This window comes from Notamacropus eugenii, chromosome 2 (genome assembly GCF_028372415.1).
Source record: "Notamacropus eugenii isolate mMacEug1 chromosome 2, mMacEug1.pri_v2, whole genome shotgun sequence".
Taxonomy (NCBI): domain Eukaryota; kingdom Metazoa; phylum Chordata; class Mammalia; order Diprotodontia; family Macropodidae; genus Notamacropus; species Notamacropus eugenii.
This window is the reverse complement of record NC_092873.1, coordinates 367,037,358-367,064,302: the sequence shown is the minus strand read 5'-3', so window position 1 is coordinate 367,064,302 and position 26,945 is coordinate 367,037,358. Positions and strand designations below refer to the sequence as shown.

The 26,945-nt window shown below is 40.8% G+C and overlaps 1 protein-coding gene across 5 annotated transcripts in view; it reads right to left on the bottom strand.

The window, feature by feature from the left end:
• HLF (HLF transcription factor, PAR bZIP family member) overlaps positions 1–26,945 on the bottom strand; it is a 76,805-nt gene that overhangs the window by 3,130 nt on the left and 46,730 nt on the right. For all 5 annotated transcript variants that reach the window (XM_072646746.1, XM_072646747.1, XM_072646750.1 and 2 more), the window contains exon 3: positions 4,303–4,523. In XM_072646746.1, coding sequence (XP_072502847.1) covers positions 4,303–4,523 — 221 coding nt within the window. The remainder of the gene's footprint in view (positions 1–4,302; positions 4,524–26,945) is intronic.

The window sequence follows — 26,945 nt, the reverse complement described above, 5'->3', positions numbered from 1 at the left end:
GCAATCCTCCCTTCCATCAAACAAAAATAAAAGAAAATCCTCTTAGAAAAATGCCCTGCATAAATCTTGCTTCAGAACTTTCCATCTAAGTCCCCCCTCTTCTCAAAATCAGCTTTAGGCAATTCATTTATGATGCCACCTGAGCCCCATCCCTCTTTATTTTAACAAATTGCAACAACAAATCTCTTAATCCCAGACTGAAAGGGGCAAAGCTGATGTCTGCAGTCACATGCCATCCAGGAAGCCCTGAGGGACCTAATCTTCTTATTCTCCCCCCGGGACCAGAAGGGTCATGGTCAATGCATGTGATTATGTCAGAAGGGCCCAAATTATCCCTAGGTCTGCTCCCAGGACTTTGAGATCTGTTTTTCATGCACAAAGCCTTAGGGGAAATAGAATTAGCTTTGAGGGGCATGCAATAGAAACCACTGCTCAGGCAGCTGGTGCCACTACAAATAGAGTGCTGCTCTGGAAACAGGAAGACCTGAGTTCAAATCCAGCCTTAGACACCAGTCAAGCTAACCTCTGTTTGCCTCAGTTTCCTCAACTATAAAATGGCGATAATAGCACCTACCTTGCAGGGTTCTTCTGAGTATCAAATGAGATTATATTTGCAAATAAGTCTTGGCAAAAAGTAGGAGCTTAATAAATGCCTATTCCTTTCCTACTACTCCCTATACACATATATCTTCTCTTTGGCACGCAGAAGCTAGCCACGGCTTCCATTTCTGCCAATTATCCCCAGGCACCTAATACACTTCACCATGAGATCTGCTCACAAAGAAAGCTGAGCTAAAATTTCTCAAGTATGGTCAGTATGGTCAACATAGGTGGAAGACAAAGAGGGTGGTCAGAAAGCTGTTGCTCTGGGACAAATAGCTTATTGGCAATCTCTACCCCAGGCCCACAGGATAGAGAGTTCTTTCCTCTCTGCCCACCTCCTTAATGAGCCTGCACATTCTATCCTCCTCCCCCAGGAAATCACTACATTCAGGCTTCCCTCAACCAGCCCTGCCTTCTCCCAAAGTGCCTCACACTTCAAAATTACCTCTGTGCCTTCCACCCTCACATCAAAGCTCTCATGCCCTTCTCTGCATAAGACTGGTTTAATCAGTTTGCTTTCCTAACCAAGCTAACTAACTGAATGCTGTCCAACTTCTTAACTTTCCCAGGAGCCTTTGCTCATTAATCCTCTTAGTTTTTTAACTGGTAGAAGTTCAGCAGCATGGACAAATACTTTGGAACAGGTCTGCCTTAAATTAAACTATCCTGCTACTCTCTAGTTGAAGGACCTTAGATAAGTCACTTCATTTTTCTGGGCCACAATTTCCATCTATAAAATGAGGGGGGGGTTTGGATTGGGTGATCTCTGAGGGTCCTTCCAACTTCTGAAACAATGATTTTATGATTCACTCTATCTTCCTTAGAGGAAGCTGGGGGAAGGAAAAGGTGGGAATAGAAATATGGCTCAAGGAGGGGAGGGAAGGCAAAAGAACCAGATTTAGGCAACATGTCAAAGAGTCTTTGCCCCTTTCTCATTTCCATTTCTGTACCCCCTTTATCCTGTCATCTCTCTGAGCCTCGGGGTAAAGTAGTTATGCTGCCCAAGCTCCCTATTATGACACCCTCTCCCTTAGGGGTCCATCCTCTAAAATGTTTGCCACCATCCCCCACCCCCATCACAATTCTTGTGATTTCAGTTAGTGTACCTCAGTCTGATCACCTACAAAAACAGGTATGTTAGATGGTATCGCCAAAATTCTTTCCCAGCTCTGACATTCCAGTTATATGATGAAACTGATTCATGCTGAGGAGAAACTCCTCTCTTACTACTTCCCTATGAGGTCTGCTCTTGAACACAAATGAATTCATAATTAGTAGAAGACTGGTAAGTCCTGTAACCATGGGGGAGTTATTTTGGGTTTGGACTCATAAATCAAAATATGTGAATACTTCTTAAAAATTTCCTATCCCAATTTATTCTCTGAAAGTGGCTTAGGGGAACACTGACCCATAAATTCTCCTTTCTGTGGTTCCCAATTTCATCTTTATTTCTCAACAAGGAGTATTCTACTTTTTACCATAGAGGGTCAAAATATACCTCATCCAAAGCCAAGCTTGAGTTGGTATTATAGAGGTTGTCCTGTCCTGACTCCTGCTGCCTTGAGAACCAGATGGGAAGGGGTACATTAATAAACCTGGAGATTTCCAGAACAGTCAGGCTTCAAGCGTCAGAAACCTTCCAGAAAATGGTAAGATTTGGCTTTTTTGGTCCTCTTGAGTTAGAAATAAAGAAATCTTCAGAAGGGTTACGATTCAATGATTCTACAATACTATCCTCCTCTCCCCTCCATGACTTTAAAAGTGTGGAGTTTTGTAGGTTTTGTAATAGCATTAATAATTAGTCATTTCCATAAACTTTTTATGCCTAATCCCCACCAGGTATAATAACAGTTATGCATCTATTCATGAACTTAATTCTAAATTTTATCCAATTACAACATTTATTCTTGTTCACATATGTTTAGTCCTTATAGTTTTCTTTATTTACACAGTTTCATTGCTTACTTTTAGCTTTAAAAAATTATAAGGGGAACTTGTTTTTGTGGGGGAAGGGGCATAACACATGACAAGGAATCATTTTGCCATCAAGAATGCTTGAAATCTTTGACCATCGCATCCTTTACCTGTCAAGTCACTTGGGTCTAGGGAAGTTTTTTAGGCTTTCCCCAGGAGTTGGGACAGCCCCACTCAGCAGCACTTTGCAACACTGTCAAATGCCTTGGAAAGCTCTTTTAGATGCATGCCCTCCCCCTTTCCCCCCCCGCCCCAGTTTAAGTGCAATAGCTCAGGGCTTGAGATATAAATGGAATTTAAGTAATAAGGAAATAAATCAAGAAATAGCAATCAATTGGGAGAAGGCATACTATTACCATCTCAAATATCAGCCCCACTAAACTATAAGTTCCTTGAGAGCTGGGATCACATTTTATCTTTCTTTCTCCCTTAGAACCCATAACGACTCGTACTTCTGACAGTGAGTAAATATTTGCTAGGAAAAAAAAAACTATCAATATATGAATGACTACAGGTTTCCAGTATTAAGTAGCCATTATTTCTTGATTCTTTTTAACCAATTCACCCAAGGAGCTGGGATTCAGATTATATTCACTGTGTACCTCAACCTTTTCTATCTTTTCCTAAGGATGGCAGATCCTGCGTTCTTTCCCTTCAAAATCTAGTTTTCAACTTGAGATTTATGATGCAACCAAGACTCAACATGGCCTTATACTTGATGGTGCTGCCAAGGATTTAAACTGGCCTATTATAGAAGCTGATACTGATATTTCACCCTTAGTCCCCATTCCCCAGAAATCCCCTAGAAATCGAAGGTGGAACCATTAGCATAAATCAGTTCCAGAAAGCTTTCATCCCCTCCCCCCTTATTCCAACAAAGAATTTTCTACTTTGTGTACCATATTTGGGTTTGAATGCGTAGGAGGGAGGAAGAGGGGGCAGAGAGCTATATCTACATACATCAGTGGATCTGAGATCCCACTGCCGTAGTGATTCTTTCCCACGATACAGCATATTACATCCCATCTATGCCTGTTCATTCTATGTAACTCTTGTCTATATGCTTCCATAAATTCTCCAAGGGATGTCCACTTAACATGGTAAAAGCACTCCTCCAGACTGTCTGACCCTGAAGCCAGTTATCTCTTGCTCTCATTCCATGACCAGCCCACCAATAAACATTAATTTAATTGCTTAATATCATTACTTTGAATTTGTAGTCAAGTGTCTTAGAGCAACCCAAATGTAGGCAAGAATGTCTGATTCCAAATACTAGATAATTGGAAAAGTCACTTTTATTTGCCTTTATAATGTAAAATATATATATGTATATATGTATTCCAGAAACAGATGTGCTTCCTTATTCTATTTTCATTCAGCAAAGCACAGGTAAACCAACCTGGGATTAAGCATTCCTCCAGGATAAAATATAAAGTGTATACTATATAGTAGATAACAAAGAGTTGACTATATTATCTTTCTGCTAAGGCTTCAAAACTCTTTAAAAATATTGCTGATTCTCCTAATTTTTTTGTGTCTGTGAAATACAAAGGAACCAGGGGGTGGTCAGGAATGGGAGAAACTGAAACACAATGAAATGAAGTAATATGCCCTCTTTCCAAAAGAAAAACAACCAAAACCCCATGCTTCCCAGCTCTAATACACCTTCCTCAAGTAGTCCTTTGAATTTTTCTTCCTCCAGCCTAGTTACCAGTTCCAATTTACCTTCAGATCTTCAGGGATGAAGACTTTACGAGCTTTCTTAATCATGGGTTGTGGTTTGAGCTCCTCCTCAGAGAACTTGCGTTTTCGAGGGTCAAACATTTCCTGGCCAGGGATGCTGGACAGAGCCAAGTCAGCTGGGTCTGGTTCATAACCCACGGGGACCTGGATGGTCTCAGGGTCAATAGGACTCGGTGTGTTGCGGTTTGTGGATAATATCTGACCTGCAATGACATAGGAGGAATTTTGAAACAGGAATACCTCAAAGAGCCCCCAAAGGTAGTGGCTAGCCCACTTTTGTAGGAGGAAGCAAGATTTATAATAATCATACCTTTTGTTTCTTTGGTGCTCAGCAATCTGTTATTTTACCTGTCCTACAATATTCTTGAAGAAAGCAAGACTAGTAAAATTTTAATCATTTTAATGATTGTAACACTAGAGTTCATGGAGGGAAGTTGACCTGCTAAACTTCACATAGAAGGTCTAGTTACCTGTGTGTGTACAGAGATTTAAGATGCATAAATCTTCACCAACAATCCCATGGGGCAGCTAGGGTCACCAGTGCATAGAAGGCTGGACCTGGCTTCAAGAAGACCCAACTTCAAATCTGGCATCAGAAACTTACTAGCTGAAAGACCCTGAGTGAGTCACTTAACGTGTCTGCCTCAGTTTTCTCATGTAAAATGGGGCTGATAATAGTATCTACCTCCCAGGATTGTTGTAAAGATAAAATGAGATAATATTTTTGAAATTCTTAGCATAGTACCTGGCACTTAATAAATGGCTATTTCCTTCCCCTGAGCTAAACAGTGCCAGTATTATCTTAATTTCATGGAAGAGTAAACTGAGATTCAGAGAGTGACTCATCTAGGCTCAAACTACTAGTAAATGTTAAACTCAGGACTGAAAAACAGACTTATTCTGACTCTTAGTCCATAATATAAACAAAAATTTATAACCTTAGGATCTGTGAATGTTTTAAAAAATAGTGTGGAGAGCAGTGACCACATCTCTCCCCATATCACATCACATTGGAAGCACCTAAAACTTCTAGACCCCCAGAACTAGTTCTGAAAAGAGCAGCATGGAAAAGCCTAATGCTTGGGGCAGTGCCTTCCCACCCAGTCAAACTATAAAAAGACTGGGAAAATGAGCAAATAACAAAAAAATAATTTGACCATAAAGAACTACTACTAAGGCAGGAAAGACCAAGTCCTAAATTCAGAAGACAACAACAAAAAATTGCTAATTTGGACCCAAGTTCAACAAGAAATCCTAGACAAATTAAAGGAAGAGATGAGTGGCAGAGGAGAAATCAGGGAAAGAAATGAGTGATACAAAATTATGAAAAGAGAATTAATAATAAGTATTATTATTACTTATAATTATATAACATATAATTATTTATTATTATAATAAATAAAAATTAGTAACAAAAGAGGCACAAAAAAACTGAAGAAAACAACACCTTAAAAAAAGAATTGGCCTAATGGTAAAAGAGAAATAAAAATTCACTGAAGAACCCTTTAAAACCCAGAATAAGCTAAATGGAAAAGAAGGTACAAAAATTCACTTAAGAAAAGAACTCCTTCAAAAACAGAACTGGCCAAATGAAAAAAAACTTGCAAAATCTCACTAAAAAAAATAATTCCTTAAAAATTAGAACTGGGCAAACAGAAGTAATGACTCCTTGATACATCAAGAAATAATAAAACAAGGAGAGTTGGAACACTAATTCATTGTTGGTGGAGCTGCGAGCTCATCCAACCATTCTAGAGAGCAATTTGGAACTATGCCCAAAGGGCTACAAAAATGTGCATACCCTTTGACCCAGCAATATCGCTACTAGGACTGTATCCCCAAGAGATCATAAAAATGGGAAAGGGTCCCACATGTACAAAAATATTTATAGCAGCACTCTTTGTAGTTGCCAAAAACTGGAAGTCAAGGGGATGTCCATCAATTGGGGAATGGCTGAATAAATTATGGTATATGAATGTAATGGAGTAGTATTGTGCCATAAGAAATGATGAACAAGAAGACTTCAGAGAGGCCTGGAAGGACTTATATGATCTGATGCTGAGTGAAAGGAGCAGAACCAGGAGAACTTTGTGCACAGCAACGATCACGGTGTGCGAGAGTTTTTTCTGGTAGACTTGGAATTTTGTAATAACACAAGAACTTATTAAAAAAAAAAAATCCCAGTGGTGGTTTTCTAAGGCAAAATGCCTTCCACACTCAGAGAAAGAAATATGGAAGTCATTCACAGAATGTAGCAGATCATGTTTGTGTGTGTATGTGTCTTTATGTATCATGTTTTGATCTGTTATATGATTTCTTCCATTTATTTTAGTTCAACTACATAGCATGACTATAGTGAAAATGTACTCAATAGGAAAGTATATGTAGAACCTATACAGAATTGTATGTGGTCGTGGGGAGGGAGGGGGGTAGTGAGGGGTAGGTGTGGGGGGGATAAAATCTTAATTTTATGGCAGTGATTGTTAAACATTAAAAAATAATAATAATAAAATAAAATTTAAAAAAAGAAATAATAAAATAAAGTCAAAAGAATGAAAGAATAGAAGAAAATGTGAAATATTTTATCAGAAAAACAATTCTCCTGGAAAATAGATTGAGGAGAGATAATTTAAGAATTATTGGACTACCTAAAAGTCATAACCAAAGAAAAAGCCTAGACATCATATTTCAAAAAGTTATCAAGGAAAACTGCCCTGATACCTTACATGCAGAGGGTAAAGCAGAAATTGAAAGAATCCACCAATTACCTGTTGAAACAGATACCAATATGAAAACTCCCAGGGCCATTATAGCCAAATTGTAGAGCTCCCAGGTTAAAGAGAAAATAATTCAAACAGACAGAAAGAAACAATTAAATATTGTGCAATCCTTCTCAGGATCGCACAAGATTTAGCAGCTTCCATGTTAAAGGAATAGAGGACTGAGAATATGATATTCTGGAAAGCAAAGAGCTGAAATTACAACTAAAAATAACCTACCCAGCAAAACTGATATGTCCTTCAGGAGAAAAAAAAATGGATATTTAATGAAATAGAGGGCTTTAACCTTGAACAGCCCTTCCCCACTCAAAACCAGTGAAGTGCAAGTCATGTCATCATTTCTCTGATGTCATGGTCTTCTTTGAAAATGAAGAATGAACACAATCTTTGGACTTTCTGGTCTTTAATGAAAAGACCACAGCTGAATAGAAAATCTGACATTCTGACACATGAGTTAAGACAAGAATTACATGGTAAACATCAAACAGTAGTCATTAAAGCTAAAAACTGTTTACATTCCTATATGAGAAGATGATACATAGAACTCCTAAGAACTTCAATCATTATTAGGGTAGTTAGAAGGGCATGGATGTGAGCCCATTATGTTGTAATGATCTCCCAAAAAATGAAGGGGTGAGAAAGAGGGATACGTTTGAGAGAAGGAGGGACAGAATGGAGAAAATTTTCTCACATAAAAGAGGAGCACAAGGGAGAACTTTTACAGTGGAGAGGAAAATAAGAAAGGGGATAGAAGGCAACGCTTGAACCTTACTCTCATCAAAATTTGGGTAAGAACAGACAGTTTTCAGAAAAATTAGTTATGAAAAAAATGCTCTAAATCACTACTGGTTAGAGAAATGCAAATTAAAACAACTCTTAAGGTACCACTTCACATCTATCAGAAATGCCAAATGCTGGAGGGGATAAGGAAAAATAGGTATACTAGTAGTGTACAGGTTCAACCATTCTGGGGAACAATTTAGAACTACCCCCAAAGGGCTATAAAACTGTACATACCCTCAGACTCAGCAATACCACTACTGGGTCTGTATCCAAAAGAAATAAAAGAAAAAGGACCTCTATGTACAAAAACATTTATAGCAGCTCTTTTTATGCTGGCAAAGAATTGGAAATTGAGGGGATGCTCATTCATTGGGGAATAGCCAGGGAATTGTGACATGTGACTGCAATGGAATACTATTTTGCTGAAAGAAATGATGAGGAAGGTGGTTTCAGAAAAGACAGAGCAACAATTATACGGACTGATGCAAAGTGAAGTGAGAAGAACTAGGAGGTCATAGTAATAGCAATGTCCTAGTGATAATCAACTGTGAAAGACTTAGTTACCCTGCTCCATACAATGATCCAGGATAATTCCAAAGGATTCATGATGAAAAAATGTTATCCATTTCCAGAAAGAGAGAACTGATGAACTCTTGAGTGTAAACTGAAGTATAATTTCCTCACTGTGTTTATTTTTCTTGCTTTTTAAAAAAAATATGTCTAATATGGAAATGTGTTCTGCATGATTTGACATGTATAACTGATATATTGCTTGCCTTCTTAATGGATATAGGAGGGTATGGGAGGGAGGGAGAAAATTTGGGACTCAAAATTTAAAAAGAAAAAAATGTTTAAAAATATTTTTAAAAAAGAAAAAAATATGATGAGTGTCTGTCAATAGAATGGGTTACTTTTATATAATCCAATATATTTTATTTTAGGAACTTAAAAATATGATTCTGAGAAGGTCCATATGTTTTTATGGACTGCCAAGGGGGTCTATTATACACAAAAGAATCCCCTAGACCAGATAATGTTATCTTACTAATGGAGTCAATGGATTTCCTGCTGAAAACAGAACCTAGACTTCCAGGACTGACCCCTCCCTCCACCCCACACTATAGTAATAATGTCAGAAAATGTTTTAATGGAATTTATCCTATATTTCTTCATAGTAAGGGAAGGCTTAGGAAAAAAAGTGTCATATCCTGGGAGTTTTTGGTTATGGCTTCATAGTTTAATCTGAACTTTACAACTGCTGCTTTTAAATTAAAAACATCAATAGTGGGAGTCAGGGACAGCTGAACTTGCCTTACTCCAACTGCTTGTCACTGCCAAGGTGTAGGAAAACAGAAAGACTCATTCAGATTTCACGAAAACGTGTTCTGTGCAGAAGCAGGAAGCCCACAGGTTTCTACTTGGCCTGTGAAACTCTGCATATGGCTGATTCAGGGTGGGAAGGACTCAGAAACGGGCAGTCGACAAAGCCAAGGCCTCCAGATGACCTTTCAGTTCCTCATTCAGTTTTAAGTCTCCTTTGCTTCCTTGGGGACAAAAGGGAAGAACTGTGCCCTGGCGGTCCTATCTAGCTGAGGACAGTGCTTTCTCATAGGCAAGGGTGCTGTGAGAAAGAAGTTCCTGCCTTCTCACTTACAGAACGTGTTCCAGGTTTTGATTTTGTGTTTCTTGACATTAGAGCAAATGAAATAAATGTGTTTGAATGCACACCCAAACCTAATCTGCCCATTAAAAGCTATACATTAGTTAATAGTAAGGTTCAGCACACAGGAGGTAGGTGCAGCAGTGGGTAGAGGGCTGGGCTTGGTAGGTAAAATCACTTAACCTCTCTCACTGTCTCAGTTTTCTCATCTGTAAAATGGAGATAAGAGCAGAGGATAGTTATGAGGATGAAATCAGGTAACATGTAAAGTGTTCTATAAATGCTGTTATTGTAGTGAACACACACTAACCATTTAATCCTCCTCCAGGAAATCCTTAATTAGTCAATCAACAAGCATTTAATCATAGAAGGAGTGGAATTTAAGAACACCTGACAGGATCAAGCTGCATCAGTTGAGAGAGGGTAATTTTTAAAATTCATATGCAAAGAAAGAGAGATATAGTAGGATAAGAATTTTTATTTCAAAGTAAAATTCTAATATCTGCTTGGAATTTTTGTATTTAAAGTGCATCTGCACAGAGAAGAGAACTTATAGTAAACTTTTAAAATTTGCATCAATAGATACCTAGTCCTTCTAAGTGTTAAGCCCTTACTGAGTACCTAGCATTGTCTAAGCTCTGGAAATACAAAATGCCATTGCTACCCAAAAGGAGATCACATTCTAATGGAAAAGACAATATGCAAAAAGCTATGTAGTAACAAGACATATATACAACGCAATCAAAAGGTGATTTCATAGGAAGTAATGGTGGTGGGGTGGGGTGGGGTGGTGGTGAGAGGGACCAGGAAAGGCCTCTTCCTTGAAGGTGGGATTTTAAAATGAGCCTTGACAGAAGACAGGGAAGCCAAGAGTTGAGAGGAGGAGCTAGACAGGAGAAATAATCCTTGCGACAATAATGTTCTGTAATAAGATCTGGCATGTATAGAGTGCTTTACGATTTGACGAACATTTGCACATTTGATCTTCACAACAACCATAGGAGGTAAAGATTGTTGCTATCCCCATTTTACAGATGAGGAAACTAAGGTTCAGAAAGGTTAAATCACTTGCCCAGGGTCACACAGCTAGCAAGAAAGGGAGGAAACAAAATTGATTGACCTACTCTGTACCAGGCACTAAAAACATTATCTTATTTGATCTTCATAACAATTCTGGGAGGCAGGTGCTATTATTAGCCCCATTTTACAGTTAAGAAAACTGAGGCAGACTATCAAGTATCTGAGATGGGATATGAATTCCAGTCTTTTTTACCCCACGTCCAGTACTCCATGCCTTTGTATTTCAGCCAAACCTTTCAGGGAGTTCTAAGAACAACCTGATTCAATGTAATACAAATACACAACCCCCACCCCTCTACATCCGAGAGAAGACAGGTAGGGTGGCCTCCTCTGGGCCCCTAGAACCTTACCCATGCTCTCTGGGAGATGAAATCTGCAATTGCCCAAGCTCCCACTATGCCTTCTCTGCAAACACTGTACATCTGCATCATAACTTTCAAGAAGGAGTCCAGCCAAGCAGGCAGATTCTGGTTCTCAGAGATGCAAACGAGGTCTTGCAGGCCTTCCTCCTTCTGCAAGCCACATTTGCTAATTAATTATGTGAGACTCGCTTTCAAAAAAGAAAAAAACAAAAAAGCCAAAGCCCCAAAACATGTGTGCTAGTGTTTTCTCTGGTCTGAATTAGAAATGGGTTCTGCAGGGAATTAAGACTGAGAGGGGAGATGAGGACAAAAGGCATTCTTTGCCTCTTCTTCTTAAAAGGGTCCTGATGACAGAGATTTCCAGGAAGGGCTGGGGAGGATCTGGGAGGAAAAAAAAGGTGGATCAAAGGGGCACAAAGAAAGCTGGAACGACATCAGTTCTCCCCAAAGCTGGCTTTCCCTTCTGTCACAGGACTGGACGTGTTAATTTCAAAGAAGAGTGCTGAAAACTGGATGCTTCCTGTTATGCATGAATTTTAAAAGGAATTTTGCAGCTCATATCCCATTAGCTGGTTGATTAATGTTTATCAATGACCGGCAAGCCAAGTCAATTGTGCCCATGTTGACACAAACTGATAATTTATTGACTTATGGCTGTAGCAAGGTAATAAATTATGCTTTCCTTTACTACTTTTTCTCTGTAGCTAATTATTTCCCTGAGCCCCAGCTTTGGGTATATCCCTCATTAGTTAAATAAACAAAATATTAGTTTGGGAGCACAAGTAGCAGCACTCAGGTTCAATCTAGGCAGTTGATAAAGTCGAAAGAATATGGGGGGGCCTGGCAATCAGGAGATCTGAGCTCCCCTGGAGATGGCATTATCCCATTCTTTGTACTTGAAGTCTGAGCATCTGACCTACAGTAGGCACGTAATAAGTACTTGATAGCTGACTGATTCTAGTTCTGCCACTTTAGTTGCCATGAGTTGCCACTAATTAGATATGTGACCTTGGACTAGTCATCCAAACTGTGTTTCACTTTTATCTCCTCTAAAACAAGGGACTGGAAACAGGTAGGTAGTGTGGTAAATACAACACCAGCCCTGGAGTCAGAAGGACCTGAGTTCAAATCCAGGCTTAGATACTTGACAGTTACTATGTGACCTTGGGCAAATCACTGAACCCTGATTGTCTTGCTTCTACCCCCTCCCAAAAGAAAACAAAAAATAAATTAAAAAACAAAACAAGGGGACTGGTCAAGATGACCTTCCAAAGTGTCTTCTTAGCACTGCCATCCTATTAATTTACTGATCTTTGATGGTCATTATGTACTTCAAATATCTCAGAGTAAGGCTGAAACTCAAGAACTCATTTAAGGGAAGATGCCTATGACTAGGCAGAAGGCTTCCTACTCAGCCTTGGAGATCCTTGTAATTCTCTAAACCTCTCCTTAGAATTCTAGGGGGTGCAGTGGATAGAGCACCAGTGCAGCAGTCAGGAGGACCTGAGTTTAAATCTCACCTCAGACACTTGACACTCACTAGCTGTGTGACCTTGGGCAAGTCACTTAACCCCAACTGCCTCATCCTGGGTCATCTCCAGTCATCCTGATGAACTCAGATGGCTCTGGAGGAGAAGTGAGGCTGGTGACCTGCACAGCCCTCCCTCACTCAAAACAAAGTCAAGTGCAAGTCACGTCATCATTTCTCTGATGGCATGGTCTTCTTTGGCAACAAAGGACGAACACACACACACAAACACACACTTAATATTTAGATCTAGAAGGGACCTTGGCGGTCATAGAGCCCAGCCCCTAATCCCATCACTTTGTTGATGATTAGAATGAATCCCAGGGAGGTGAACAACTTGCCTAAGGTTACACAGTAAGTGGTAGAGCAAGGATTTGACCCCAAGTCCTCTGACTCCAAAATCAAATTTCTTTCCACTATCTCCTTCTCCAATCAGGCTCCTGGGGTATCAAGGAAGCCAGACTCCCAAGTCATAGAAGCTAATTAGATTTATGCAGTGACTCCATTCAGCTTTGTGCTGGGAAAGTTCTTCAAATTTTATAGAACCTTCATCCCACTCTAAAAAAATTTCAAATCACTGAAAGTGTCTTACAGGGTGGATAGGACAACTACACGTTCTGATTGTAGTGTGACACTCCAAATTTCAAGAAAAGTCTACTTTTAACAAAGCTTTGCAAAAGGAATATCCTTCGCAAAATGACTATCTTTTGCAAAATGAATACCACATCATATTCTCCAAGGTCTGGGTTAGAAAATACAGCCACCATTTCTATGTTCTTTAACTCCCAGCCACCCAAAAGAACTTCAGTTTAAGTTTACCCTAAGGGTAACAGAGAGGCACATGATGGTCATGAACAGGCAGCTACTCACAAATAAGGCACTGCAAAGGAAAAGTAGAATCAAGGATAGCACCCAAGAAATGTGGGAACAAGAAAGAAACTGCGCTGATCATGCAGTCAGAGAGGTCCATGTGCTCCACAGATATCCACCTGATGTCAAGAGAAAGGAAGGGCAGACCTCAACACATTAGGTGGAAGCCTTGTATCAATCTCATGGGAAGGCATGGATGATAAGAGGCCCATTCTAGATGGATGGGCATGGGTGACCTGCCCTTCTGGAGAGAACCCTCCTACGAACAAGATCACAGATACATCTGAGTGTAATTCCATATTATATTGTAGGTGTCCTCAACAAGCAGACAAACCAGGCTCCCGTTTATTTCTTGTATTCTAAATTGATTAGTAGCTCTCTTTATCTTTGCAGTAATAATAAGCTGACCTCCCTAGAGACAATCTATTTAGCGGGAAGTCCTTCCCTGGCAACCACAGGGCTCAAAATAAGCTATATTTCCTTTTGAATTGTCTGGTTTTGGAAGAGGACATACAGGGCTATTGGGTAGATGTAAAAATATTATTTACCTTTAAATCAGGGGTTTCTGTCTTGGGGCCCATGAACTTTTTTTCAAAAAATATTTTCATGATTATATTTCAAATTAATTGGTTTTCTCTGTCATTCTACATAGCTTTCATTTACATACATCTTTCTGAGGAGGGCTCCACAGACTTCACCAGACTTCTGAAGGGTTCCATGACACATCAGAAAAAGTTTAAGAAACTCTGCAAAGTTAAAATCCTGGCCTCATTCCTTTACCTCTTCTGCCAGCCTGTCCCTTACTCTATCAAGTTGCTATACATTATATTCATGGGGGATGAGAGGGGCAGTAAAGTATGACAAAGTGGAAAGAATGTTCAATTTAGGATCAGAGGACCTAAATTCAAATCTTGCTTCTAGGACTATGTACCTATCAACCACTCAGCCTCTCTGGAAGTCTGTTACTCTATCTAATAAAATGGTGGGGGAGAAGGGAATGAGCTAGAGAATATCTAAAGTTCCTTCTAGCTCTAAATCAATTCTAAATCTACCTCTCATATTGGCATTTCCCCCACCCTACCTTCCACCCCTAAGAAGGGGAATATAACCTATGAACCAGTCTCCAAGTCCTCTAAGGATCATTTTTTGATGTTCCCCTCCAAGAAAGAGCCTGCCATGCATCACTGGCATAGCGTGAGCTGAGTTTAAAGAAAGGCTTAGTCGAGGATTAAGTTTGGGAATGGCTCCTTCTGGACAACATCTGGGTATCTGGGACTCTTCCTAACTCATTTCAAGTCTCCACAGTCATATTTAGTGAATGTCCTTCAACAATAAAGGAAAAGATCCTTGTCCATGGTCAGGTGTAGGCAGCACGGGCAGTCATCCAACAAGCATTCATTAATCAGCTACAATATATGCAGCACTGTGTCCCAATACTGAGAATACAACGGAAGGCAAAAGACAGACCCTGCTCTCAAAGAGCTCACAGTTTAATGGAGGACACGGGATACAACTATGTTGTATACAAACAAGCTACAGACAGGATAAATAGAGAATAATGAACAGAGAGAAGGTATTAGCTTTAAAGATGAGAAAAGGCAAATATAGCAGGTGCTAGGGAAACGTTCATAAAATGAAAATATAGAGCTGTGGCAGAGTGAGTAGAATGCCAGACTTAAGAGTCAGGAAGACCTGAGTTTGAATTCTGATCCAGCGAGCTAGTGACCTTGGGCAAGTCATTTAATTTCTCTGGACCTCAGTTTCCTCATCTGTAAAATGAAGGGATTGGACTTAATGACCTTTAAAGGCTTCTTCCAACTCTAAATCTATGGTTCATTAAAAAAGGGCCTCCTATGAGGTAAGTTAAATAAACAAGCCATTAGTTTGGGAGCAAAAGTCCAATCTAGACAGTCGCTTTAGTAGCGAAAGCCTGCAGATTTGGACTACAATTAACCAGCTGTGTGACCTTGAGTAAATTAACCCCTTTGAGGTAGTTTTTAAAGTCAACCCCGAGTCTATCAGAGTTATTTTCCATGCTCTCCTTTGCCTAGGATCAAGTTGCCAGCACAAATACAAGCAAAGATGTGATGTTAGAAATTTAGTGAAAGGCATGAAATGTAAACACTCACTATGAAACATGTGTCTGTCACAATTTGTAATAGGTAATCAGGCTGCTTCGTATGCACGTGAGAACAACCAGTGAAAAAAAGGAAAAAAGGGCTCTCCAATTCAGAGCTCAATGACAAAAAGCCAGGGTCCCCAACACACTGACTGCCAACAACTAGTCTATCAAGCCTTACTATACAGAAGGGACCACTCCAAGGGAACTGGGAAAGAACGGCCTCCAACTTGTGTTCCCCTCCTTATTACACCTGATACTGGCCGGGAGGGGCTGGAAACTAGTTTACCTGATTTGAAGAGGAAGGAGGCAGCTCCCTAAACTCACTCTGCACATTAAGGGCCAACCCTCAGAGGGGCAGGAGTAAGTCCTGTGTAGGCTAAGAAGCTTTGAGTGGAAGGATTAGGCAATGAAAAGTAAAAGTCAGTTTTATTTCCCTTTCCTTATCCTTGTTCCTCTCCCCGTAAACAACACAACATTTCACAAGGCGAAGGTAGTTCAGAGATCACTTAACTGTCTTGAGGGGTGGCGCTGAACACAGCAGAGAATGCTGCATCTGAGGTCGGAAGAGCTGAGTTCAAATCCAATTCAGTCTATTATTACCATGATCTTAGCCAAGTCATTTAATACTTGTTAGTTTCCTCATCTGTAAAAGAGGGAATTGGACTCAATTGCCTCTAAGATCTCTCCAGTTCTAGACCTATAATTTTATGACCTCCATCTCCATCTCTCTGCTCCTCAGTGACTGCATCAGCTGTTGTGAATCTTCCACAACACCAGGGACAGTTCCCATAAGCACAGCAAATTACAAAAAAGCATCTATACAGGGCTTTAAGGTTTGCAAAAGGCTTTGCATATGCCATTTCATCTGATCTTCACAATAACCCTGAGGTGGTGGTGGTGATTAGTAATCCTCATTTTACAGATTAAGAAACTGAGGCCCAGAGAGGTTTCAGTGGCTTGCCCAGTGTCACACAGCAAGTGTCTGAGGGGAAGAGGGTTTATATTCAGATCTTCCTGACTCCAGACCTAGGGCTCTATCCCACTATGCCATCTAGCTGGCTGGAATTTTTAATAAATGTCTTTTAAATAAATTAATTCTAACATCCTAGCTGATGGCATGCAACACCAGGCCTCTAATTAATAGTAGGCTTCATTTAACTTCAGCATTTTAAAAATAAACTTATGTTGGTAGATCAAAAGTAGCTTCTCATCTGAAAAAGGGACTCTTGGCCAGAGTATTTGACATATGCAGCAATGAAGGTATTTAGAAGCTAACTTTATAGGTTGCACGACACAGGAAAAGAGGTATGTTCTCAACCCCCAAAATCACAGTAATTAACATTCCATTTTGGCTAGGGCAAAGAAATGCACTTGGTAGATTCCTACTTGCTCTAGTCCCAGATATTCCTCCTGCTCTCCCACAACCCTCTGCCATCTGTCAGTCACCTGTGGCTCTCAATGGAGCCAAAGTCTGAGAAGGCTTGGTCATCAGGTATACCCCAGTGGGATCCAGCATAAGATGCTGGCCCTAAGATACCAATCAGTGCTCCATACAGCATGTCTGACTTGACAGGCAACTTGTCTTGACTACTAGAGTGGAGTTAACGATGTGTGTGTGTGTGTGTGTGTGTGTGTGTGTGTGTGTGTGTGACTGCTGCTTTTGTCAACTAGACTAACAAGAATTCTGTCTCTCCAGACTCCAAGAGTGAGGGGACAATGACATCAAGGCAGACTGAACTTTCTTCTATTAAGGAATCAGACATGGCACTAAGGCTGAGGTGTCAATGAAGGTATTTAGGGAGATCAGAAAAGCTTGAAAGAGTGCTCTGATATAGGGCCATGAGATATAGTTGACCAGGCTCCCCAGCATGGTCTAAGAAGTTTTTTTGTTGTTCAGTTTTTTCAGTTGTGTCTGACTCTCTGTGACCCTATGTAGGGTTTCTCTGGCAAAGGTACTGGGGTAGTTTGTCATTTCCTTCTCCAGCTCAATTTAAAGATGAGGAAACTGAGGCAAACAGGGTTAAGTAACTTGCCCAGGGTCACAGAGGGGATAGCAATTTTCAAGCTGTGGGTATGAGAACCATGAGGCCCTTTGCCTCAGCTATCACAGCATCCTGACGGCAGCAGACATCAGCAGATCTAAGGGGTTGCAGAGAATGAGGTAGGAGGCCAGCCAGAGAGAAAACCCACAGTGCCAGATGCCAAAGACAGGAGGAAGTGTATTTCAAAGCTGGTGACACGTGCCTCTGGAGTGGGGAAGCAGGAGGATTTGCCAGTGCAGAATAACTGGGGCACTGTCTCACATCACCACATCCCCCTCCCCCCACCACAGCCCTCCTCCTCTTTCTTTTCCACCTCAGCTCATTCCCATGTCCCTTTGCTATTCAACTAGATGACACAGCTAATATCCAGAAAGGATACAAGATACAAATAGCCTACTGTTAGAGATGGCACGGTGGGGAGCAGTGAAGCACAGTGGAAATAACACTGGTCCTGGAGTCAGAAGACCTGTCCCAATCCTAACTTGGAAAATTACTAGCTGTGTTATCCTGGACAACATGCTTAACTTCTCTGGGTCTCAGTTTCCTCCCCTTTAAAAAAAGGAGGAAAATCACACTTATACCACCTACCTCACAGTCCTGCTATGAAGAAAGTGTTCTAAACTGTAAGTCGCTATTGAAGTACTATACAAACACACAGTTGTTGCTACTATCCAACCCCCACCTTTTCATTCCTATATAGGACCACGGAGAGGACAGTGAGGAGTTCCAAGATGGGGATTCCCAGCTCCCATCACAGGTTAATGTAAAGCCACCTGGTTCTATTTTTTCTCCTTTGTAAAATGGAAAAATATTCTCTCATAGGGCTGCCAGGAGGACACACAAGGAAATATGGAAAAACCCATCCTCAAAAGCCAAAGGACAACCTTCCTTTGGTACCTTGAGGTGGGGAAGTTGTATCTGAAGTTGGTTTTGGGGGCCTTGTCCACAAATGCCCAGAGAACAAGTTCAGACTAGAAAGAAAGGTGGTACAGAGGGCAATCACAAACAGTACACAGACTCCTGAAGGAACCAGAAGACAGGGGCAAGCCCTCTGCAGGCCCCCAATGCAGCCCTGGGAAGGGCTAACTCTTCATGCTACTCTTAGCCTGCATTTAAACATAAAAACTGCACTTTTTCCTTTCATTTCTATCATCTCATTTCATTTGCCCATCAAAAATATAAGGTAAGCAGGGCAGACATAATCATCCCCTCCTTACACAGGGAAACAGACTTAAGAGGTTTGCTGTTCATTTCCTTAGACTGAAGAGGCTAACATTACACTCGGATGGGACAAAACTCAGACACATTTAAACTTTCATACCGTAAGGTTCATTTTTGGATATATGTTAATGAAAGACGGCAGCAGATTCTCTCTTCAATACAAAACAAAACTCTATTTACTCCCTAGACCAGCACAGCCTGGGCACCATGAAGACCATTAATATAGGGTATCAAAAGCATCACCATCATTTTGTTGTTGTTCAGTCATGCCCGATTCTTCATGATCCCTTTGGGGTTTTCTTGACAAACGTCCTGGAGCAGTTTGCCATTTCCTTCTACAGCTCATTTTACAAATAAGGAAACTGAGGCAAACAGGGTGAAGTGACTTGCCCAGGGTCACAAGCTAGGGTCTGGAGATGGATCTGAACACAGATCTTCCTGACTCCAGGCCTGGTACTCTATCCATTGTGTCACCTAGCTACCCCATCTTCATCATTTATATAAGGTTTTTAAGTTTTGCAAAATTATTTATAAAGATGTTCTGATTTGATCCTCATAACAACCCTGAGGGGCAGGTGCTATTATTTATTATTTCCCATTTTGCAGATGAGGAAGCCGAGGCAGACAGACAGAGGTTAAATGACTTGCCCAGGATCCAATAGCTAAGATAAGTTTCTGAGGCCAGATTAAAACTTGTCTTCTTGACTCCAAGACTAGCATCTATCCACTGGTTGCCCCTTAGAATCTCTAGTTTCCTTCAAAGCTCAGCTCAAAGCACCACCTTCTCTCTTCATGAAAGGCTTTTCCTGATTCTTCAAGCCACTACTAGCCTCCCCTACCTCAATTACTTTCTGTTCACTTTGTGTGTGTGTACATACACACACATACATGCACATATACATATATATGCACACATGTACTTACATGTATATATTGTTTTCCAGTATAGAATGCCCTCCCTTTAGACAAGGGGTGTGCTAGTAAATATTTAACAACCAGATCTCTGAAAAGAGGGCAGCTAGGTGGTGCAGTGGATAGAATGCTATGCTTGAAGTCAGAAAGACTCATCTTTGTGAGTTCAAATATGACCTCAGATATTTACTAGCTGTGTGACCCTGGGTAAGTCTCTTAACCCTGTTTGCCTCAGTTTCCTCATCAGTAAAATGAGCTGGAGAAAGAAATGGCAAACTACTATCTTTGCCAGGAAAACTCCAAATGAGGTCATGAAGAGTCAGAACTTACAATAACAAACAACTTTTATTTCAGTCTCACATCGACTCTCTGAGGGTAGCACTGCAGGGATTATCTCTGTTTTATAGAGGAAGAAACTGAGGCCACGAGGAGTTAAGAGACATATACAAAGAACCAGTGAGTGTTTTCAACAGAATCTAAACCTGGGTATTCCTGATTCTAATTCCAGCCCGCTGCGTGCCTCGAAACTAGGCCTTTCATCGATGTTCAAACTCCAAACCAGGAACAAACTGTACACACCTTCCTCCCCCATTAATCACAAAAGAGAAACTGGGGTTTCCTTTGGCTTCTACACTGGCCAAACATGAAACCAAAACAGACGTTTTTCGAAGGTTCCTTAGGGAGCCCAACAAATATTCCCTCTCCTGTACAAATCTCCCTCAAACAGGACCTAAGGCTTCCAGCCCAATATTCCTGGTAATTCTTGGATGGTAAACTTCAGGCTCTCAACCTCCTCTGTCATTTCTTCTTGGCTTGCCTAAATCCCAAACACACCGTGTTTAAAATGGAATTCCTCCTCTTTTCCCCCAAACCAGATCCCCCTCCCTCACATTCAAAACCATGGCATCATCCTTCCTTCTTCCCCTCTCTTCTTTCATCCCCATCTCCTGTTAGGAGGTAGTTTGGAAAGGTAGTATGGAAAAAGGAGTTCGGGGCAGCAATCAGGAGGGTTTCCTCTTCCCGTTCTGCCCTAATAAACTCCTTGGAGGGGAAAGAAAGAAAGTAGGTGGGGAGGGAATAAGCATTTATATAGTCCTTGCTATGTGCCAGACACCAGGCTAAGTACTTTCTACAAATATTATCCCATCTGACCTTGACCACAGTCATTTATACCTCTCTGGGTCTTGAGTGTCTTGTGAAAGATGGGGCTGGATTAGAACAGGCATTCTTCACCTGGGGGGCTGTGAATCTGGATTTTAAAGTATTTTGATCATTGTATCTTAATATAACTAGTTTCCATGGTTATCTTGTGTACTGTATTTTATGCATTTAAAAGGATTGTTCTAAGAAGAGCTCCATAGGTTGTACAGAAAAGCCACAGGGGCCCATAATATTAAAAAAAAAAAAGGTTGAGAACCCCTGAATTAGATGGTCTACAAAGTCTCTTCTTGCTCTAACACTATAAGGCACGTGGGTTTTTCCTTCACAATGTTTCTCATGTACTCTCTTCCTTTCTATTCTTGTTACCACCCTGCTCTAAGGCCCCCACCACCAGATGCCTGGACGATTACAATAGACTCCTGCCTCCCCTGCCTCCAATCCATCTGGCACACAGCTGCCAGATTACGGAAATACGTGAAGGATCTGTGATTTTGTTAGGGTGAGGGAACTTCTGGTTCTACCAGTGTGAGTTAACATAACTCAGAAGATAAGTCTCTGGGAGAAGTCAAATTATTGACCCAGGGTCTCACAGCTAAGTGGCCGAAGTAGGGTTTGAACTTGGGTCTTCCTGATGCCGAGCCCAGAACTCAATTCGTTGCCATTGATGCCCGGATTAATCTTTCTCAAATTATAAGGGGCACCTAGATGTTACAGATGACCTGTGAATGAAGAGTACATCCCTTCATTTTATAGAAGATTATAGATTTAGGGCTGGAAAGGACTTCAGAGGCCAACAAATCTAACCTCGTTTTACAGATGAATAAATAAAGGTCAGATGACTTCTCCAAGGTCACTCTGATAGATGATGCTTTTATACATCACACCACAGCTCAGAAACCTTCTCAAGGGCTCTCTGTAAAGTCAGTCTTCCTTAGTCTCACCCTCAGGCATTCCACAATCTAGGCCATCTTTTCTCCTGGGAGATTCCAGGCAAAATACTCTATTTATTGTTTCCCAAACACATCATGTGAGATCAGCCCAGATGGTGGAAAAGGAGAAAGCAGTACATCCCGCTTCTCCCCTGTGACTACTCCAACAAGGACCAAGGTCCTAGCCTTCAGTAATCTCTGAATCCTCTCACAGACTTTACTATGAGTATTCATTCAGCACTTAATCTTGGCGGACAATAATTCTCTCATTGCTACATATTGCTGTCTCCCTCAGTAGAATAGAAGCTGCTTGGGGGGGGGGGGGTACCCTCTGCATCTTCCAAAATCATAATGATAATAATTGACATTTGTATGGTGCCTACAATGTTCCAGGCACCATGCTAAGTGATCCTCACAACAAACCCTGGGAGGTAGGTGTTATTATCCCCCTTTTACAGATGAGGAAACTGAGGCAAACAGGATGAAGGGACTTGCCCAGAAGCACACAGCTACTAAGCACCTGAAGCTGTATTTGAACTCAGATCTAATTCCCCCCAAGAGAGTCAGTCCAATGCTCTTGTGTCTGCCATTCTTTTGGTATCCCCTTTATTTCTGGGCTCAGTATTGGAGGTAATGCACGGAGGGCATAAACTTTTGAGTTGTTTTCTCCATTAATGGACCTGGGTGGTAAGGAAAGCACTTTGTAAATGGTAAAGCCCTCTATAAATACCAGCAATCATTATTATCACCCACACCCTCTCTTCTAGCCAGCTTCCCATCTTGTGATTGACGAGACAGAGGCATTTGGAGGCAGACTGGTCCAGACTCCAGTCTGTAGCCCATGATAACAATGCTAACTAGTCCCTGGTGGATTCCTGCCCTTCACCTCTGCCTCATTAGCACACTGTTCCAACAGAGCAGGCTAGCCCATAACTACTAACTAGCCCCATTCTCACCCTTCTGCCCTATGCCAGAGACTCCAACTGAATTTTGATAGGAAAGTTTTTTAAAAGGACGGAATAATCCTGAGGTTATTTACCTAGTCTGCACATATGACCCTTATCACCCTTTATAACAACCTCTTATAAAAGAAATGGATCAGGATACAGACTACTAAAAAACAACCACCAACAAAAACCCAACCACATCACCAAGGTGGCACTTTGGACAACATTTGTTTGGGGATTTGCAACTTCCTCCAACCCTCACCTTATCTCCCTTCCACCTCCTTGCTTTCTCTGCCAAACAAACCTCAGAAAATTACTTTACAGAGAGTCCAGGAGCTAAACAAAACAGAAATTGATGAAAGCATGCCTGGCCAAGCAAAAAAACTTTTTTTGTTAGTCTGAAAGAGGTCTGTGTTATCTGTATTTCTAACTCCCCAAATAAAACTAAGCCTAAAGACTATTTGTATTTCCTCCTTCCCCACATGTAGCTGTGGAAATATAAGTTGTGATCTTATGTTTTCTCAATTTTCTCTCTTGGCTTATTTCCCTGGCAGCGATTTGAAGAAAGAGAATGTGAGGTAGAATGCTGGCTCATCTATGTGGCTTTGGTCCTCAGTTTCCTCCTTTGTAAATGAGGAGGCTGGGCTAATCGCCTGCTAAGGTTCCTTCTCCTCTCAAAATCTATGTGCGATCCATGATGTGTGATAAGACAGGGGTTCAAAAAGGAGAGGAGATGATTACAGCCCACAACAACTTCTTTATGAGAAATGGTTCAGGCGAAAGATGCTCAATTTAAACTTTTCAGAGCTTTATCTCTGACCGTAGCAAGTTCGTTCTGCTGAACAACAGAGGCTCTCCCATTGGAATCCTAATTCAATAGGGTGGAATGAAGGGGCTGTGGTTTCTCTCCAAGGCTATTCTGAGGTTTCATGAGGGCTCTAAGCTCCTTTAAAGGCAAAATAGTTTTCAAAACTGAGAAACTGGCTTTCTTCAGAGGACTAGCTCAGAGACATTCATCTTTAGACATAGCAGGACATCAGTGATGACTCCTAAGGTAGCAGCAGAACCTCCAAGGACACCTACCTAGACAGAGAGCCAGCGATCTGTGTCAGTGAAAGGGCTGTGCACATTGAGGAAATCAAGGGAAAAAATTAGCATTGATAACTTCCATTTACAAAGCACTTTAAGTTTTACAATGATCCTCACAAAAACCTCATGAGGCAGATACTGTAAGCATTAATGTTCCCATTTTATAGATGAAGAAAGGATCTTTAAAACGCATATGCCATCTGTCCTTCTTATGAGTTCATCCAAAACTCACATTCCTCTTGATCTTTTCCCCATTTGTCCACCTCCACAACACATTCCATTATGTTCTTCTTTCATGAGGTTCCCTATCTTATGTGACAATTACCTGAGCAGGAAAAGGTTTCTTAGGGTAAGGACTGTTAACCTGTGGCCATCAACTGCAGTTTTGCTGTTATTAATATTTTGATCACTTTTTTCAATATAACTGACTTCCTTTGTAATCTCATATATTTTGTGCACTTGTTTTTTTTTAATTTACTATTTTATTTTTCCCCAATTACATGTAAAAATAGTTTTTAACATTAGTTTTTTTTTTAATTTTTGAGTTCCAAATTCTTTCCCTCCCTCCCTTCCTCCCCTCATTAAGAAGGCAAGCAATTTTATATAGGTTATAAATAGTTATACTATTTTATGCATTTGTAAACATTATTCTGAGGAGGGCTTCATAAGTTTTACCAGAAACAAACAATCCAAGGTCCCAATGTACACACCTTCCTTCCTCTGCCTTTCATAAAACATTAAAGGGAAACTTGGGTTTTCTTTGGTATCTACATTGCCCAAACATGAAACTGAAAAATAAGTTTGTCTAAGGTTTCTTAGGGAGGCCAAGAAATATTCTCTCTCCTGTGTGAGTCTCCCCAAACAGTACCAAAGGCTTCTAGCCTAGTATTCCTTGTAATTCTTGGATAGCAAACTTCACAGCAAATTCTCAACCTCCTCTATCATCTTCTCTTGGCCTGTTCTCATTGCAAATTCACCATATTTTAAAATGAACTCCTCATCTGTTCCCCCAACCAGCTCCTCTTCTTCAAGTTCAAAACTATAATAACATTAGCATAATCACTCTTTAAATCTTAAGGCACTAGATAAATACTATTGATCACTATTACTTACTATTAATCTGTGTTCTAACCTTCCTTATCTCAATGGAGTGTGTGTGGGAGAGGGAGAGGGGGAAGAAAAAGGGAAAAAAAGGAGAGAGAGCGAGTAGGAGGGAAACACTCACTGTGTGTGTACATGGCACAGTTTACAATCAGAGATGCTAATGCCTTGGAAAAAACATAGGCATCTCTGCTGCTGAAAGGTAGTAACACACAACAGGTGCATCTTTTTGTCTCCATCTGTAGTCAATGATAATACTTAATAGGCCGTTGCTAGGAAATTAGGGCTACTTAGGGAGCATATACTGTTAGGATTGTGGAATTCTGTGCACACATATCTGTGTGTGTACACATACACATGCACATGTGCACACACATACACACGGGAACAACCAAAACAGGAGAGGGGGGAAGGGAAAGAGATGGGAACAAGCACTTATTAAGCACCTACTATGCGCCAGGCACTGTGCCAAGCACTTTGTAAATATTATCTCATTTGATCCCCACAACAACCCTAGGAGGTAGATACTTATATTATCATCACCGTATTATTATTATTATTTTACGTTATATCATATTATCATTTGCTGAGAAAACTGAGACAGAGATTAAGTGACTTGGCCAAGGTCACACCATTAATACCTGTCTGAAGCCAGATTTGAACTCTGGTCTTTCTCACTCTAGGTTCTGCACTCCATCCCCCATGCCATGTAGAATATACATAAACAAGACGAATTCATTTTAAGGACTCTTACTTAAAGATAATAAGGATGATGAAAGGCAAACAGAGGCAGTGCCATGCTTTGTAATGAACATTAATAATCTCTACACCAAGATTTGCCCATGTAAACACTCCAAAAATGTCCCATTGACATAGTGGGTGCAATGTTACCAGGAGGCCTAGGCATCCTTCACACATACTCCCTCTTCTCACATTTGGGACTCAGCACCACAAGAGAGATGACTTAACATGCAAATATAAACATTTATAGTACACAGGGACTGGATCTGTGGTTTCACTGATACAGGGAACTCTCAGGTGAGGGACATCCTTTACCAAGACATATCAACATCTCTTCTGTAATAGATCAGTCTTGGAACACTGAAAGTTCAAATGATTCACTCAGTTACATGGCTGTCAGGGGCAGCACTTGAACCCAGGTCTTCCTTTATATAGCTATCTTTTCTATGCATAGGTTTTTCAAGCATAAGAACCAATGAGGTACAAGGATGCCTTCACTGGCAAAGATTATGTATGTGTGGTTGTGTAGAGAGACAGACAGATGGAGAGATAGAGAGGTGGATAATAGAGACATAGACAAACAGATGGACAGATAAACAGAGAGAGATTTATATGTCTCTTTACATAAAGATACATATATATATGAGTATCTATTTGTACACATGCATGGGAAAATAGAGACATTTGTTGTTGTGCTTCAGTCATGTCTCACTCTTCATGACCCCATGGTGGATACTGTCCATGGTTTTTCTTGGCAAAGATAATGGAGGGGTATGTCATTTCCATCTCCAGCGAAGACTTGCCCAGGATCACACAGCTAGTAATTATCTGTGGCCACATTTAAACTCAGGTCTTCCTGATTTCTGGCACAGCGCACTATCCAGGAGCAGGGAGCCTGTGGCCTCAAGGGCCCAGAGGATTTGTTCTATGAAGTTTGGATTCAGTCAAAGGGCTTCAGTTGAGGACTTAAAGGGTTATATGTGACCTTGAGGCCTCAGGTTCCCCACCCCTGCTCCCTTGAGCCCACCTAGCTGCCTCTTAGGCAAATTTGAACTCCGGAGCAGCTAGGTGATGCAGTTGATTAGAGTACCAGGCTTGGAACCAGTAAGACTCATCTTCATGAGTTCAAATCTGGCCTTCTGGGCAAGTCACTTAACTCTGTTTGCCTTAATTTCTCATCTGCAAATTGAACTGGAAAAAGGAATGCCAAGAAAACCCGAAAACTGGGTCTCAGAGAGTTGGATACAACTGAAAAATAACAACACTGCCACTCCAGGCCCAGTGCTCTATCCACGGT